Source organism: Podarcis raffonei, chromosome 8, assembly GCF_027172205.1.
Source record: "Podarcis raffonei isolate rPodRaf1 chromosome 8, rPodRaf1.pri, whole genome shotgun sequence".
Classification (NCBI taxonomy): domain Eukaryota; kingdom Metazoa; phylum Chordata; class Lepidosauria; order Squamata; family Lacertidae; genus Podarcis; species Podarcis raffonei.
In genome coordinates, this window is record NC_070609.1 from 27,764,747 (window position 1) to 27,782,909 (window position 18,163).

Consider the following 18,163-nt stretch of genomic DNA (forward strand, 5'->3'; position numbering starts at 1 on the left):
CTGCCAAGGCACTCCAAGCTCCTACGCCGCCCAGCACCCAAAACAACAAGCCTCAGCCTTTTATTCCAGTTTGAATCTGGAGAGTGTGAGAATCTGTGTAGTTGCATGGTGCTTCTGAGAGCAGAGCAATGCAGTTACTGGAACAATCCCAGCTCAAAGCTGGAGAAAGGCTTGGACTCTGCTTGCCATACTCACCAGAAAGTGACAGAACTGTCAACATGGTGAGTGGTATAGTCAACTATGGTTTTGGGGTTCTAGCATTTTTATTTTAGGTTTTGCATGAATGTTGTTTTAGCAACAGTCACAATTGCCCCCAGACCAAGCCTTTAATCTCAAATTAATCTTAGGAAACCAAGACATAACTTCTGGTTTAAATATTCTATATAAATTCCAGTACATATTTTATGGCTAATAATGTTTACTGTCCATCACTCTTCCCACCCACAGGATGAATTTACTAGCAAGCATTTCTATGAAGTGCACTAGATACGCATCACTTGCAATTCGACTCCAGGAAGAAACATTTAAACACACAAAACCAATAAATTCTTTCAGCTTGAAGACTATAGCATGTCAAAATCCTGTTGTATTAGGAAGCAGGGTCTTTAATCCGGTTTTGAAAATGTGATGGTATCATTTAATCCAGAATTATTCAGTTCTAGCATGTGAGTAATATTCAAGAAATAACATTATTTTTTGTATACCTCAAGAAAGACACTACTAGAAAAAGTAAGAAGTACCGGTATTTCCAGATACAAATGCATGCAAAGCACAGGCAAATATAAGAAACTGTGCTCATTAGCCCGATCCCCAAAATTAATTATTCCTTCCTATGCAGACCACAGGAAAAAATAGTTGTGTAATTCTGCACCAAGTAAGCTTACTGTAGTTAACACCATAACTAGGAACAGAACTCACAGATTCCTAGTTCATTTCTTTAGATATTGATCGCACAACAATACTGCAGGAATAGATTGAATCCAATCCCGAACCATGCACAAGCCCAAATCCTTTAAAGACATTTTAACTTACTGGGAAAAGAAACAGCGAGAAAGTAAGAGTCGAGAGGAAACTAGGTCACTAACATATCAACCTTACCTTACCAGTGCATCTGGTTTGCTTAGCTGGTTATTGGGAATACAATTTTCCATTAAGTCTTTATGCGCACTGGGGCTTTTGCTAGTGCATTTCTGTTTTTTATCATTCTTAGCTGATGCAGAAGGGATGCTCCCGTTAGTTGCACTGTGGCTGCGAGGTGAGGAGTTCACAACTCCACTAGCATTTTTGTAATTTTTGGATGATGCAGTGCATGAGTCCTCTTTTAAGAGGTTTTCTGTACTTCCCACAAGATCATTATTCAATCTTTTACTGTTGATATGGTTCTCCATATATTCAATTTCTTGTATTTTAGAGTCTACAGGTTGCAAAATATTGTTATTTATTCCAAGGTTATGTTTTTTGGCATCCTTATCTTTTTCTTTTCCTTTTTCTCTATATTCAAGTTCCGGTAATGTTGAAGATAACTTTTTATTGGCTGGAATGCCTCCATTGTGTTGCAAAAGTATAGAGGAATCCATATCAGACAATCCTTTGGCTGCTGCAATACCAAAAAAGAAGAAAGAAAAGAGGCAATATTTAAAACTTAAATAAGAAGTGTCACATATTCTCAACCTCATGTCCTCCTCACCATTTATATTAAGGATATGAAAACAAATAAACAAGCAGTTTCTTTCAACACAGAGAAAACTCATACAGGACATATAGGAAATATTGTATCACCAGTCTCACTATTTCCTATGTTTAGACTGTGAGTGCTGCTGTTTATCTAGTAAAAACAACACTTTCTTCACACAAGGGTGGTGGGGTTCAGCCAAGCTTGCAGAAGTACAAAATTATTTGGGGAAAACATATAATTGTTTTTTGGGGTGTGGTGTGGTGGAGAGAACCTAGACACAGCCCAGTGAAGTCTGAGTGTGCTTAGCAGTCACAGAATGCTAACAACTATTAAGAGGAAACACAGAAAACTGAGTTGGGGGAGGGAATGAAATGGATTGGCTGTAATCCTAAACAACAGCACTCCAAACTACAACATTTTGTTGCATATCCCTAGTCTAGTACATTTCTCCATTAAAGCACCCTGAAGAGTTGTCTGCAATATGATGCATAAACCCAGGAATCAATACAGCAACTACTTTCATAAACTTAAAATATTCAGCAAGATTTAAAATACTAAGGAAAGCTCATTTAACCTGCTTCCCCAAAGGGAAAAAGTAGGGTGCCTAGCTAAATAAATCTTATTCATTGCATGATTTATGGTTAATTAAATTTTCATATGTTAAAAATGATTGTTTGGAATCAAAAGGCACTTTTCCATTATTTAATGTCCAATCTGTGTGTCATAGCAGAGGAGTTCCTCCTGCCTGACAGAAGAGAGCTAAGGAGGTTAAGATTGTGCTTTTCACATGCAGTTTTTATAAATACTTGTATTTTTAAAATACTTTATAAATTCCACTGCCTGATTAATTAGGTAATTCTTTTAAAAAATCAAAAAAGTTTTTTTTAAGTTGCTTAATTAAATTGAGAAAATTCTAGAGTCCTAAACACACACACACACAAATATTCACCCTGCCCCAGGAAAAGTAATTCACTGATCTTATTGAAATCAAGAATATAAAACAGCTAACAGCTTCAGAATCTCTTCTTAACATACAGAAGGTGGAGTATTAATAAGCCAAATGAACAAATAAGAAAAGAGTTCCAAGGAAAGTCTCCAGCAATGCTGCTATTGTGGTGGTCAGATGAGAACTGAATGGGAAAGCCCTCATCTCTCTTGGGGATGCTTAAAATGGCCAATGGTTACCTCCAAAGGAGAGGAGACGAGCAGGGAAGTTTCCAAAGACATCCTGCATAGGTGCAGAACCCAATAACATGATTGCACAGAGACAAGACCAATTGTTTATGTTAAGAGTGGATTGTGTTGGTGCATCTGGATTGAGAACCCGTGGTTAAGAGCAGGAAGAGTGGGAAAAAGGCAGAGTAACAAGGCTGGTTCTAAATTTGCAAACCATTATGCCTGCCCCAGGTCTGTGCTAAGCAAAAACTTACCTTCCTCTGCTTCTCGCTCTTGCCTTTGTAGCATCTGTTGTTCCGGGGGCAAAGCTTGCTGAAGAAGCTGCATGTAAAATTCGTTTTCTTTCTGCACTTCCTTTTGTTTTCTTAATCGCATTTTATAGCTGACATAACTTTTGAAGCCGAAGCCCAAAGTCACAACAGGATAGCCAATACTAGAGAGAGAAAGAGAAGAGGAGACTTTGTTAACATAGACAATACAAGCAAACTAATAAAATGCCTAGCATGCCACAAAACATAATCAGGATTACATTCTTTATCAGAAACAGTTGTCTACAGAAAACAACAACATGGCCCTGCTATTCACTTATAAATAATCACACTTCAAATTGTATGAAGAGAAATGTACTTCTGGATTAGGACCATGAATAACTCCACTGCAGGGTATCAAGAGAAATGACAGAGCAAAATCTTATATGTATCATTTATTGATGGTGTTGGCAGCACTACTGGGTGATGAGATCAGAGCTAAACAAGATAGTTACATTAAACAGGTGAACACACATGGCAGCACAGCCTAAAAAATGTGAAACAAGGATCCGGGGTGGGGTGGGGGAAGAGATGTCCCTCGCTCAAGTCATCTGGCTCAAGTGCAGACTCTCCCAAAGTCAGGGCTGGGGACATTCAAGCTAGGGAGCAAAATGCAGCCCTCTAAGCTTCTCTATGCAGCCTCCTGGACCCTTACGGGGCACACCACTCACTAGCACACTCTGCACCCACTCTCTGTACTTCTGCTTAGCTGAAATGTGTTCTTGAACTGTAATAATGCCTCTCTGTTGCCTGGATGGAGAATGGAGACATGTCTGTGTAGAAACCTCTGACATTTCCATGTCTGGAATTCCATTTTGCCAGAAGATTTCTTATTAGGGAATGCATATCTTGGACGGAAAAGGGTCCCCAGTACCCCTTATCCAAGTGGTAGCTAGAATTACTGCTCAACTCTGCTGCTGGAAGGCTTCTGTGCAGCCAAGATGTTTAGCTTCATCAGTTCCATAGTTTTCAGATCACAAGAGCACCATGGCAGCCTTTGCACAGTCAGTCTATCACCACATTTAACACTTAGCAGGGACAGTGACGACAATGCTTGTGGGGTAGCTATTTTGCTCCAAGGATGGCAGAGGATTGTGCTACCGTTATGAAAAATTGATCCATGTATTGAAGTTATGACCCAGGTGGCCAAAACCCCATGGGGGAACTGTGAGCCAGCACTCTCCCTCAGTCTAACATACATCACAGAGTTATTGTGAGGACAAAATGGCGTTGGTGGGGGGAGAAATGTATGCTGCACTGAGCTCCTTGGATAAATGTTGGGGTTAAAGATGAAAAGGCAACAATAAACTTTTCTCTGATGAACCAGCTAACAGAAAGTAGGAATCCAGAGCGGACAGAACAGTTACATTTTCAGCTAGGAGGTGTCTGAAGGAATTTAAGTAAGCTTTTTAAAAAATTGCACTTGGCATTCACCGTGTTAGACCACATACATTATATTAAAACAGTACATTAATTTTTTACATCTAATTACATTAATTACCCAAATTAATTATAGTTTTACAACCCACTAATTTTAATAAAAGGTGTGGTCCATGGCTTCATTCCACCAACTGAACCATGTTGACTTCAGAAGAACTTCACTAACAATTAATGCAACTGTAGCCTTTATGAAGGACGCGGGTGGCGCTGTGGGTTAAACCACAGAGCCTAGGACTTGCCGATCAGAAGGTCGGAAGTTTGAATCCCCGCAATGGGGTGAGCTCCCGTTGCTCGGTCCCTGCTCCTGCCAACCTAGCAGTTTGAAAGCACGTCAAAGTGCAAGTAGATAAATAGGTACCGCTCTGGCGGGAAGGTAAACGCCGTTTCCATGTGCTGCTCTGGTTCACCAGAAGCAAGCTTAGTCATGCTGTACGCTGGCTCCCTCGGCCAATAAAGCGAGAGGAGTGCTGCAACCCCAGAGTCGGTCATGACTAGACCAAATGGTCAGGGGTCCCTTTACCCTTTACCTTTAGCCACTATGAAAGTGACAAATAAATTCAGTAACCAAGTTTTTAAAATTGTAAATGTAAAGAAGGTAAGCTGTTGGGTAATGGGCAGCAATTTTAAAAGGAAATTATATATTGGGTAAAAAAGCCAAATTAAATATGTAAAAGTCCCCCAATACACAGCACAAACTGGCCATGTAAAATTGCAAGGAGAAATCACAAGCAGCACTAGTACAGTGGCCTGGTTCACACATCATGCTAAGCAATGGTGTTTTTTAAACTAATTCTCTTATTCCCAATTTATTAAAGAAAGAACAAACAAAAAAGGGGAGAAAAAAACAAACAAAGAAACACAACACAACAAAAACATCAAACTTAATTTGCACACACAGATCAATATATGTCATCCAAATATCTAAACAGGTATACAAACAAAGTTGATAGCACTTTTATAGAAAGTACATTCAAATGTAGTACTGTAAAGCCATTAAGGTCTTCAGACCATTATATAATAGATGGTGAACATTTATCCTTCCACACTAAGTCAGGGTTAAAGTTAACCATAATTAATAGGTGTCTGGAGGATGGATCACTTCATAGAAGGGATCCCAAGGATCATCTAGTCTAACCCCCTGCAATGCAGGGGATCAAACCTGCAACCTTGCCATTACCACGCTCTAACTGACTGAGCTATCCAGGGGATAGGGTTAGGGCTTAAACCGAGGGTAGGGAAGCTCCAGCCTATGTGTCAATCTTGGCCTGCAAGGGGACAAATTTGGCTCATGAGGCCTACTCACTAATCAGCTGATGTCATTCTGATGAGAAGATTGTACCAGCTGTTGCATAGGGCTTGATTCTACATTGGCTGTGTGCCCCAGCTGCCCTGCCAAAGCAGCAGGATTTAACCTCCATTTTACCCCCGATCATCAACTGGTAAGTTTTACTCTGTGTGTCTGCTCTGTTATTGGGAACAGGCATTGCTGTTTAAAAGTCCTTTTGCAAATAGCCCATGAATAAACCACAAGTTTAAAAAGCAGCACATTGCTATATCTATCGAAAGTGCTTATGAGGGTTCAGCATGAATGTCTGGGAAGCTCCCCCACCTGGCCACGCTGACAGAAAAATCTACCTCTGTTATGACACACTATTCAGTTCAAATAACTCTGAAGAATTAAGTTTTCACAAATGCAGCTGTAACATGCTTGACACCTTTCATGGTTAAAGTACAGTCTGCTTAGGAATAACAGATGAGATCATAAATCTGAGAGAATACTACAAAGAAAAAGAAAAACAGTGACAGCGAAGGAACACTTACCAGTGTGCAGCGAAAGGTCGACAAAGGTCTACATGAAAGTTTTTGAGATCCTTAAATCTAATTGCTGCTTCAATATAAACAAATAGTATCCACAGCGATACTGTTGGTAAGCACACGCCCCTCTCTGTTGGAGACAGACAGGCAGAAATCAAGCATCATAAACATCCAAAAGGAAGTCAGAAGTCTTAAGACATGGCTTTTATAAACTAAGAAAAATAAAATAAAAAGCTTTGTTATGATAGAGCTAGAACTAAAATGCATTTCCCTTTTGAAACCAGCTGGCTATGGAGATGTGTTCTGTAAGCAGTTTGAAGGTGTTTAGAAATTAAATGAAGACAATAGATTGGAAGAAAAGGTGAAGTCCTAGGAAAATAAGGAAATTAGTACTCCCTTAACAAATATATATATATGACTTTAAGGTCTGAATCTTTCATTTAGTGGTTGGGGGAAGTTAGCTTCCATAAATTAGAGAACAGCACTTTGTCTATTTTATTCTGATTATCCAACTGACTGAGTAAACTTGTTATTGCTGTTTAGAAGAATTAAATATATTGTTGATTATCCATTGTAGTTGGACAAAGTCAAATCCCACCTTGTTTATCTCAAGTTTTTCATAGCAAGAACTAGATTACATTTGTGAATGTGAGAGTACAGAGCAGCAGAATGAAATTCCTCAGGTGATGGTTGCAGACTGGTAATACCTGCAGTAGACCTCTCACAGGTTGAGGTGTCATAGTATTTATTTATTTAAATCTATACATTGCTTGATTGTAAAAATCTTCAAAGTAGTTTATATAAAGAAAAAAGCAATATTATTAGTAAAAAAAATTAAAACAACTACGTAAAAGATTCAAAAAATTTAAACCATCAATCAACTAAAAACACATCAGCATTCTAGACATCTGGGTAGCCTTGTCTAAGCTAAAATGTTTTCAGCAGTCACTGAAGAGAGTTCACTGAAGGGTCTGTCTGATACAAATAGTATGTTTAGGAGAAAGCGCATGCTCTCTCTCGCCATCTTTCACACCCGCAAGAAGGAGACTGAAAGCTGTTACTTTCTGTTTTAAACTAAGCTATGGCTCCTGTGACACCAGGGAACTTGGTTTGCTGAAACTAGGGCTGGTGAGAACAAACCACCTTCAAACCATGGTTTTGTTCTAGCACACCATGGTTTAAAGAAATGAGAGTTGCATAACAAATGTGACAGGGAATGATGGTTCATTTAAAATCAAAAGTGTCTCCTCCTTGCAGGTATGAAACAGGAGACAGCATCACTATTCATTCTTGTAGTGGAAAACAATGGTTTCTCACTGCATATAAGACAAGCCTGAAAGGCTTTTTCAGACCATATTAAATAAAAATATGTGAAGTTATTTGTGGCACATCAACAGCTTTAAAGAACCAACACACTTCCAGTTGTCCAAAGCTGCTCTCTATGGTTGCCTGGAGACAATTCTCATTGACCACAGGCAGCCAAACAAGTGGCTATTTAAAAAGCCACCTACATGGTTTCTGCACCCAATTGTTATCAACACGGTGCTGGAAGAAGTTATGGGGAAAGGGTGCTGTGCTGCTAGTAGCATATGAATCATCATCATAAGTATGTGTATGAAACAATTTTGTATCTCCCTCGAGGAGATCTCCTTATGTTTGCAAACTATCTATCAGAAATCTAAGATTCTTAAGTAAGAAAAAAAGCAGTCATAGTAGGCAAACGTCCCTGAAAGACAACTTGCCAATTAGTAGAAGTTTCCCCTGGAATGTGTTCTAAGACACAGTTCAGATTTTGCAGATTGCCAGGAGATTCAACAGGCAGAGCAGTGTCCTGCATGATCTGAGCATGTAACTTAGAGTATGCACTAGAATCCTATGCAATGCGTAAGTTCTACAGCATGCAAGTAAATGTGGAAAGTATGCCCTGAAAGAAAGAAGAAAATGCACACCCTGAAAGACCAAGATCCCTAACGCTAAAAATGCTCTAGTGCAGTTCACAATACACTGAGTGCCAGGCCTTGGACTCCAGAGTTCATTCTCACATAAGCAAGCTTGTTTATTTTATTATATTATTATATCTATATCCCATCCTACCTCTCAAAAGAGCCCATGGCAGCAAACACATAAAACATATCCAATATTGATGAGGGCTGGGAAATGTTAAACCTGAAGGCTACATTGTATATTTGAAGACTAATTTCAAATATATAGAGACAATTTGAATTCGGTACTACCAAATTAAGCAACAGTAGGCTGATCTAACTGTGACTACATGTGGCTTTTGAGAAAATAATCAGTAACCATTATTTTGCATCATGCTCTAAGATTTACATTTACCGTTAAGTGTAATGAATGTGACCTACCTGTGTGCCAGACATACTGTACCCAAACATACGTGCTGGCAGCAAAAAACAACCACTGTATTGGTATGAAGAGCAGACATATGATATTTGATGTAAATGCTACACAGACGAAAAATACTGAAAAGGCCTACAGAAAAGGGAGAGGGGCAGAAGAAAGGGTATGTTAAAATTTAAAAATAATTGCACTGAACAGTCTTCAAACAATGCATTTCAATGGTTTCTTATTTAAGCTTTTAATTTTTTTATGAATCTTTTATATGAATGACAAGTCTTTTATTATCAATATTTTCCTGTTACCATTGTTTCTGATTACAACTGCATTGTAAATGGGCATTTCTTTTACCATAGATTCATATCAGTCACTCCTTAACTTATCACACAAACCAGATACACACAATTAAAAACACACACACATGCTTTTTGTCATGTGTTGTTTGGCCCTATGTCACCACAGTGGTCTTTCTGACACTATATCCAGAGGACTACCTGTAGCAGCAAAGATGGCAAAAGTGTGTCTGAAGACTAAGTTATTGCAGTTTGAGCAAAAACATACTTATCAGAAGTCTTTGTATCCCTGCAGTGTGCAAGCCTGCTGCTCCATCAACAGCATTAGTGAAGAAAAATCATGCCAACCATTGTGAAATTGATTGATTGATGGATTGCACTTTTGTCCCAGGAGCTCATGGTCCCCTGCTCCATTTTAGCCTCTCAGCCAACCCTGTGGTTAGGCTTAGAGAGAACGACCACATTCACATATTATGACAAACTACAGTTTATTAGGAACGAGCTGCAGCAAGACTTGGTCTCAGACCAGCTGGGAGGGAATGCGCAGAAGCTTTCGTTTTTGCTTTTGCTTAACCACAGCTTGCCATGTCATCCAGATTCGGAACTGTGGTTAATAACTACAGTTAGTTTTTAAAAGCCAGCTTTATTTATTATTTTTATTTATTTATAAAAGTATTTATATACCACCCTCTCGCAAAATCAGGGCAATGGACAGCAGTGTTAAAAAACCTTTAAAAGGAGTACAGTACAATAATTAAAATGACTGGCTTCATAGTTAATAACTATTGTTTGACCCTGATGACACAAACCAACCATACTTAAGGAAAAGCTTCTGAACTCCTCATCTTAGCAGTACAGGAGGAAGAAAAGTAAACTACGCAATCCTGAGGTTTACTGAAGCTCATCACATCTCACTAAGCTAGGGTTTAATGTGAAAGTGACCAAAACTGGTACACACACACACACACACACACACACACACACACCAGCACTTTTATGTTATACATACCAATCCCTGGTATCTGAAGGAATCATAAACACTCCTGATGAAAAGCCAGAATGGCCACAGATATTCAAATCTGAATTCCAAAACAAAATCAGCCAGCAGCACAAGGGCCCAAACTACCAGGAATTTCAGGTACAGAAATGTACTGAGAAAGAGAAAAAAAGAAAGCAAAGCATTAATTTAGCATACATAGGCATTACCAAAGCAGTCAAAGGAACATGTTTTTCTTGTTGAAAATAAATACATTTGAGGTAACACTATTATTACATGAAGATGTAATATTCAGGGAAAGAGGCAGTGTGTTGAAAATGGCATTACTTAGGTGGGGACCCGCTAGAAATCCCAGGTGGAAGAAGCCTGGGAACGTGGGGTTCGGCAGAGCACCAGGAGCGCCTCCCCTATTCGCGGGGAACCCCATTTTGGGGCTCCGGAGCGAAGGAGGGTGATCGGCGCGGTGCTGCGAACTGACTGCTATTTTCACGGAGGGAAGCCGCATTGCCATTGCCGGAGAGCGCTGACTTTTTCCTGTCGACAATTGGATTCTAAACAAGTACCCGTGAGTAGAAACGGAAAATTGGATCAAGAAATATTTTAATTTGGCACCGAAGCGGGAAGGTTCAAAACAGGAAGTCCGCCTTCCGCTTTCTGTAAATAGACTGAAACAAAAATCTTGTAAGCTAATAGCCTGGAAAGTCGCTTTACAAAGGTCAAAATTTCCTTCATTTATAACCATTAAAACCCCCTTGGAAGCAGGAGAAAAGGGGGGGAAATTAAACTGTTCAAGCCTGCTGGAGAGGGAGTAAAGGAAAATAAGTTTCCACCGTCTCAAACCTGGGAACGGGGTGCCAGAGACAGAAATTATCGGAGACGTTCATTGACTGTGAATGGAACATTTTGACAGATAGCAAGAAAAAAGAGAAACAAATTGATTCCACTGCTACCTGTTGCATTCTAAAGAAACAAAATATTTGAAAACTGAAAGTAACTTTCTTTTGTTGGACATGATTTAAAAAGATGGACACAAATAGAAATTGTATCCTCTAGAGAGAGCTTGTCAAATTGTTGCTGCAGTTTACTTGGGGATTTCACAGCTGCGAGATTAACATCGTGGGACCAGACTGTGACCTTGAATAAAAATGTGTTTGGAAGAAGTCCTGGTGCTTGCTTTTTGCAAGACAAGTGCTTTGCTGGAGCAGTTGCATGAGAAGGTGGATTTGATGAATGAGAAGTTGGATTTGATGACTGTTGCAACTAGTGAATGTGGACAAATAGGGAATATTGACCTAGAAATTATACAGGGACCAATCCAGGAAACTGGTTCGACTGGGCAAATGCAAGGGCAGATAATAATGGAGGAAGCTACGGTGCTACCTCAAGCAACACAAATGGTGAGACCCGAGGCCCTGCAGGAGTATAAGCCGCTGTTTTGGAAGAATGAACTTGAATTAGGCCTGAAGGAATCTGGAGCTGAGGAGGATCTCAACTTTGGAGAGATTTTGAAATATGCTGTTAAAGATCTTTTGGATGATATTGATGACTGTGGGGAGTGGGACTGTGGGGAATGGGCTGGTTTGACGTGGGGAGATGGACATGAGTATGGATGGAAATTCCCCGGAGACCTACTCCCTAAGGAGAAAGGAAAGAAACTAAGAAAGAGACCAACAAAAGACAAGGAAAAGTGCAAGCATAAACAAGAAGAAAAAGATCTGCAGAAGGGGCATGGAAGAGACTTAAGAGCCTCCGATATCAGACTACCAGGTTGATGGACTAGATGGAATTGGATAATAAGGACTGACACAACCCGAGACCAGGAAGAAGGGACGTTGGATGAAAACTGGAAGAGTCTATAAAGGAAAATTTTTATTTTGGGAATTAGTGTAAAACTAATGAATATTAGGGAGAATGTTGGAATGAAATTGTCTGGCTTTAGCAGAAATGATATAAGGATAAATAAGTATTAAGTTTTTAAGTTTTAAGGTATTTTACGGTATTTTATGGTAAGATAAGGTTAAGGTATTTTATGGTAAGATAAGGTTAAATAAAGTAAGGTAAATTGAACATCAGAATATGGTGAAAGATGGATAGGATGTATAGAGTTAATTAATTGGTTATAAGATAAAATAAAGGATTTGCTGAAACAATGACTGAATCAGGATACAAAAAAAGGGAGGTGTGAGGAAGTCAGGGAAATAGGCAGATGAAAGATAGGATATGGAATGACTGATTTGTTTTTAACTATTTTTATTTTTATTTTTCTGTATTTTGTATTTTTTTGTCTTCTTTTTTGTCTTCTTTTTTCCCTTTTTTATATTTTTGTATTTCCTCTGAAATTTTAATAAATATTATTATAAAAAAAGAAAAAAAAAGAAAATGGCATTACTTAATTGAAAACATTTTTTAAAACTTGTTTACTTAAGTTTTAGAGCTTTATAGATCTTTGGCACTATTGTTTTCTGTTGCCAGTTTCATGCTGATGTTGGTTTAAATTTGGTTGTGATATGTCCATGCTGCATTTTATGTTTTAAGGTCGTTGTTTTGTTTTGATTTTTAAAACACAACTGTACACCACCTAGATTTTTTTGTTAATGAACAGATAAAAATGTAAATAAATAAAAGTTACAAACATGCTGATTGCTTTCACACAGCATGATACTGGTGAGCCAAAAAGCTTTGATGTACATCATGGCTTGTTTGGAGCAAAACAAACTAAAATTGCTAGTTTGGATGCTACACCAGGAATATATTTTGTTGCTCTCACTCAGAGGGAAGTGAAGCAGGACCTATCTTCACAATTAAATTACTGTAAACCATTAACTATGGTTTATCATGCCATATGAAAGCAGTCAGTGTATGTAACTATGGCTTACTGTGACATGTGAACAGGGCCACTGCCCTTCCCCGCCTTCTCCCTCGCTTCCTCCCTCCCCCTGAGGTGGAATTCAAGGGGTGCCTCTGCAGGCATGCCACCACCACTGGAGGAGCAAAGAGAAGCAGCTGTGGCAGCTTTCAGATTCTCATGAGAGCCCCATGAAATCACATGGAGGTCTCCAGAGGCTTCATGCAACCTTCCTGAGACCCTGTTAAGTGAGGCAGATCTCACTGGAAGATGCAAAACCCCTGGTAAGTGAGGCTTCAATGGGGACCACAAGTTGGGGTCCAGATGGTGTGCCCCTAGGTATAGATGTATATTTACGCTGCGGCCAAAGCAAAATTTCTGCTCCTTTTTAAAGAGGCATATTGCACTACTCTAGAGAACAGATTCAGCTAGCAGCTCTTTTCATAATTAGAAAGAAAGTATATTTGTCACTGTTGTTAATTTTGGTTTACAGTTTTGGGGCGTAAGTTTGCAATGCTCACATAATTTGTATTTTGCACAAGTAAAGGATGCATAAGTATTGTATTTTTGCCCCAAATTGAATTCCACATAAAAATCAGAGGATGACAATGCCAAAGTCAATTTGCAGCAATTTGGAGTCCATAACTGTCACATGCTTATAAGAGTAGTACAAAAACTTCAGTTCTCATAAAAGTTCGGAGAATTAAGTTGGTGTGAAGGATAAAACTGTTTGCAGCTACACTGCATACCAGCACTGCAGAAAGTGTGAAAAACTATGAAGCTAAGTACTAACAATAGCCTTATTTCATTAAAACACAGCAAGATGCCCCACCTCAGAGTAAAGAAAAGTACCTCAGAAAACAGTCACTGTTTACCAATTAATGACAATGCTTATTTCCTAATGCAAGGTGCCATGTAGTATCTTTGCTGGATTAACTTTCAAACAGCATATGATCACAATTGTTCAGAGAACCACAAGTTGTCTCACATACAAAGCAAGCAGGCATGGGTTATTTATCCAAAGCTTGGTTTGTTTTCCAGATGCTGTTGCCTCATGCCTCTGTAGCTTGGCAAGCATCAGGGATGGTGGGGGTCAAACAAATGATAGTTAAGTAAGGCTGTTAGGTTCAGGCATAATGCCAAGCCATAGTTAAAACAGGCCATGGTTCATAAACCAAAAAATGTGGTTTCACATTGTGGGCTGCTGACAGAAAACAAACTATGGTTACTCCACTGGGCTTCAAAGTTCAAACAAACCACACTTTGGCTAAACTGTAACTTGGTGTTATGTGCAAACCACATCACTGATAAAGGCTCACCTCAGCCTTCTAGATTCATTTACACCGCAATTACCTGCATTTCACAGATTTTAAAAGGTAGGGCTCTGCTTTTTAGTTAATATTTTGATATTCCAAAATAAATGGCCTAAAACAGGCTAGCAATAGTTGAAACTAAACTTTGTAGCTGCTCCCATGCGCCTTATCTCTCCTTCTGCATCCAGGATGAGGTCTATTTTTATTGCAAGTCCTTTAAAGGACGTGGATCCATAGGAACAATTAAACTGCTATTGCCATATGAGAAAGTGCAAAATAGGAACAATTTTTAAAAATCCAATAAAAACTTATAGCAGCTAATCACAGCATCAATAGCAGATTTACCCTTGGTGAACAACAGGTTTATTTCTGTACAGAAATAAGTACTACAATGTTGCCTGTGAAAGGCTTGCTGACAACAGGCACTCTATCCAAACTGAAATAAAGAGGATAACAGATGGATTTACATGAGGACTGGGCCACTATGGCTTGGCATTACGTGAGTGAACTTCAGGCTCACTTGCTTCCTTCTCTGCCTCTTCCCCCACAATCATATTGTAGTTTCCAATTCTGGTTTGGAGGGCAAGCACAAATTATTGTTTACTAGTCTGGATGCAATGGCAAGCTGCAGTTTGCCACAAAAATAAAACATGGGGCAATGAGAGGGAAGGAGAGAGGACAGAAGCCTAAGGCTCACCCAGGCAGTGTGAAATAATTGTTTGGCATTATGTCTGACTTTGGCAAGTAAGCCAAGTATTACTCTTCTATGCTTTTCCAGTGGGCCTACTAGAAGTAAACAGGGAGACCTTCAGTGCATGGATCTCAGGAAGAACTCTGCATAACAAACTTAACAGTCAACTAAAAACAAATAAAAACTCATATTAACTTAATTTATTTGTATAACCCCTGCCCACTCCAAGTAATCAAGTCAGGCTGCATGGGATACAAAAAGTTAATTCATAAACTTGAACAACCCTCTAGGATCGTTTTACTGCCTGAGCACAACAGAAAGTACCCCTCCCATCTGATGACATCTCACATTCTTTCACCAGAATAATTACTCCATCCAGTTCCTGCGAATAGTTTGAAGAAATTATTTCGAGGGAATGAAATACACATTACACAATAAAGGAAGAGCCAGTTTGGTCATTACAACAGCAATTAAAACTGAGATATTTTCAAGCAGTTAGCAAACATCCACCTATTACTGAGAGCCTTCCCTATCTTTCAAGCACTGGCAATCCCTGAACAATATGCACAATGCTATTTTGCTTTTCAAGAGTTGCTCTCTTATTTCCAAGATAATGTCTAAAAGCCACCATACGTGCCGGAAGCCTGTACAACAGAATGGAAACAACTTTATCTGCATAGTTTATAAGACCTTATACAATTGCCGGAGAATGATCTTGTAATAAGATACTTGTTGGACAAATGTAACCCACCTCCTGGGCTCCGGTTTCATGTGCATACTTCAATGATTTGTCCTGCTCCACCAAAATAACTGTAGCCATAATAAGAGTTCTTAGCTGCTTATATGAAGTCTAGTGCAGACCTGGCATTCCCAATTTCTTAACTGCTATAAAGAGATTGGGAATGTGTCATAGGACTCATGAACTCCCTTGCCCTCTCCTTCCATGGTAGGTTTTAAACATGGCATAGTGCTACATCTTTAATAATGGCTATGGTATTTATTTAAAGTACCTGCATCGCTGTTCAGCAGGACAAGATGAAGTGTGGATAAGCGAGTGGACACTAGTTCTTGTTACAAAGTGCTCTTTTGGGCAAGGTGAGCTGTCCTTTCTCTGGCTGAAGGATGGGGCCAGACTAATCTCCCTCATTCCATGATGTTCTTCCTTGGAGGGGGGAGAAGCAGCTTTCCACTGGCTCTAGGTCATCTGGCCCATTGTTTTTAACACAGTATTGGTATTTGGTTTATAACTCTGCGCTGACACAAACACAACACTATACAAGCACTAATTAATGCAAAAAGAGAGGGAATTTGCACAAAAGACAGGTGGAGGAAGGACCAATATGCTGCAACATGCTCCCTGATGTTCTTAGGTCAGTAGATCAGGAATATTATATTTGCATATGGGTTCTAGGCATAATCTCGAGTCAACAGCAGCAACAACATGTCTAGCAGGATAAAGAAACTGTAGTACCTCAAAGACCACCTCTCCATATATGAAACAGTCCAGAACCTGCAGTCACCATCTGAGGGCCTTCATCATGTGCCCCCTTCACAAAAGGTCCAGAGGGTGGCAACAAGAGAATGGGCCTTTTCTGCAGTGACTTCCCTTGTGGAATGCTCTCTCCAGGAAGACTCGCCTGGCGACATCCTTATATATTTTTAGGTGCCAGGCAAAAACTTTCTATAACCAGGCCTTGGGCCTTTAACTGCCTATGACCTTTTTGAAGTGGGCAGGATGTTTCTAATGTATTTATTTTTCCTCTTGGTCTTAATGTATCTATGTTGGACAGAAGTTTGCCTGTTTGTTTGGTCTTTAGTAGCTTTGTGTTTCCTGGGCATGACTAACAAATTCAATGAAGAAGAAGAAGAAGAAGAAGAAATTTTATACAGTATGAGCAAGCTTGCCAGAGGAAGTAAAAAAAGGAAGCCCTGCAAGTAAACCTGAACAGCAACGCAGAACAATGTTTTCTGAATATTACTTCAAGCAAACAAGCAATTATAGAATCATAGAGTTGGAAGAGACCCTGAAGGTCATCAAGTCCAAGTCCCTGCAATGCAGGAATCTCAACTAAAGCATCCGTGGCAGGTGGCCATCCACCCTCTGCTTAAAAACCTCCAAGGAAGGGGAGTCCACCACCTCCTGAGGGAGTTTGTTCCACTGTCAAACAACTCTTTCTGCCAGAAAGTGCTTCCTGATGTTTAGTCAGAATCCCCTTTCTTCTAACTTGTATCCGTTGGTTCAGGTCCTACCCTCCAAAGCGGGGGGGGGGGGGGGACAAGCTTGCTCCACCCTCCATGTGACAGCCCTTTAGATATCTGAAGATGACTATCATATATCCTCACAGTCTCCTCTTTACCAGGATAAAATTATCCTATTCCCTCAAGTTAGAAGAAAAAGCCACTAAATTAGGAACTGCCTCCTCTGGGCACAAATAGAGGCCTGAGAAAAGAAGACTGATTTGCTTGGTTTCTAGATTTGCTTAATTTGCAGAAGAAATAAAGAAAATATTAAGAATATCATATAGTAAAAGGCCAGAGGCATTCCTTCTAGGAATTTTAAATGACGATATTCCAAAAGACGAAACTAATTTTTTCTTATACGCAACGTCTGCAGCAAGAATCCTGGTGGCTAAGTACTTGAAAGTGAATCAGTTACCCACTAGGGGAGAGTGGCTATGTAAGCTCTCAGAATACTTAGAATTAGCCAAACTGACAGACATAAGAAGACAAAAACCAAAAAGTGAAGTTAAAAAAAGAATTGGAGTGTCTAAATGAATACCTCAAAAGTCAAGGTTTGAGGGCAGAAATCTGGCTGAGTCTGGAATAACCTTGTGAAGTGAAAGGATATGAAAGAAGGATTTATATCTAGATGTTAGGATAGAAATGATAAAGAAAACAGGAAAACAGGAAGACACAATGAGAGATAAAGGTGGTGCTGTGGGATTGGTGGAAGTCAATGTCTTGTAGTTGTTTTATTGTTTATAATATTAACTTGTAAGATATGGATTTGGTTTTGTTGCTGTTGCTGCTTTCTTTAGTTTTTAAATGTTGATTTTTGTGTGTTGTGTATTGTTATTTTTTGATATCTTTCGTGTTGTTGTTGTGTGGAAAATACTAATAAAATTTATTTATTTTTTTAAAAATGCAGATTCTGAATAATGTTATTACGCATTTTGATCACAAACTTTGCTGAATAAATGAGCAGAACCTTCCCCTTTTGAGCAGGTAGCAGTTTCTCTCACCTAAATCATCCAC

The 18,163-nt window shown here is 39.3% G+C and overlaps 1 protein-coding gene across 1 annotated transcript in view; it reads right to left on the reverse strand.

Moving 5' to 3' along the window:
- The window catches only part of MACO1 (macoilin 1), a 63,325-nt gene that overhangs the window by 25,945 nt on the left and 19,217 nt on the right, over positions 1-18,163 (reverse strand). Inside the window, exons 2-6 of the mRNA XM_053398743.1 lie at positions 10,072-10,213; positions 8,778-8,904; positions 6,421-6,544; positions 3,106-3,284; positions 1,099-1,597 (exon numbers count right to left, since the gene is read on the reverse strand). Of these exons, the coding sequence (XP_053254718.1) occupies positions 1,099-1,597; positions 3,106-3,284; positions 6,421-6,544; positions 8,778-8,904; positions 10,072-10,213 (1,071 nt within the window). The remainder of the gene's footprint in view (positions 1-1,098; positions 1,598-3,105; positions 3,285-6,420; positions 6,545-8,777; positions 8,905-10,071; positions 10,214-18,163) is intronic.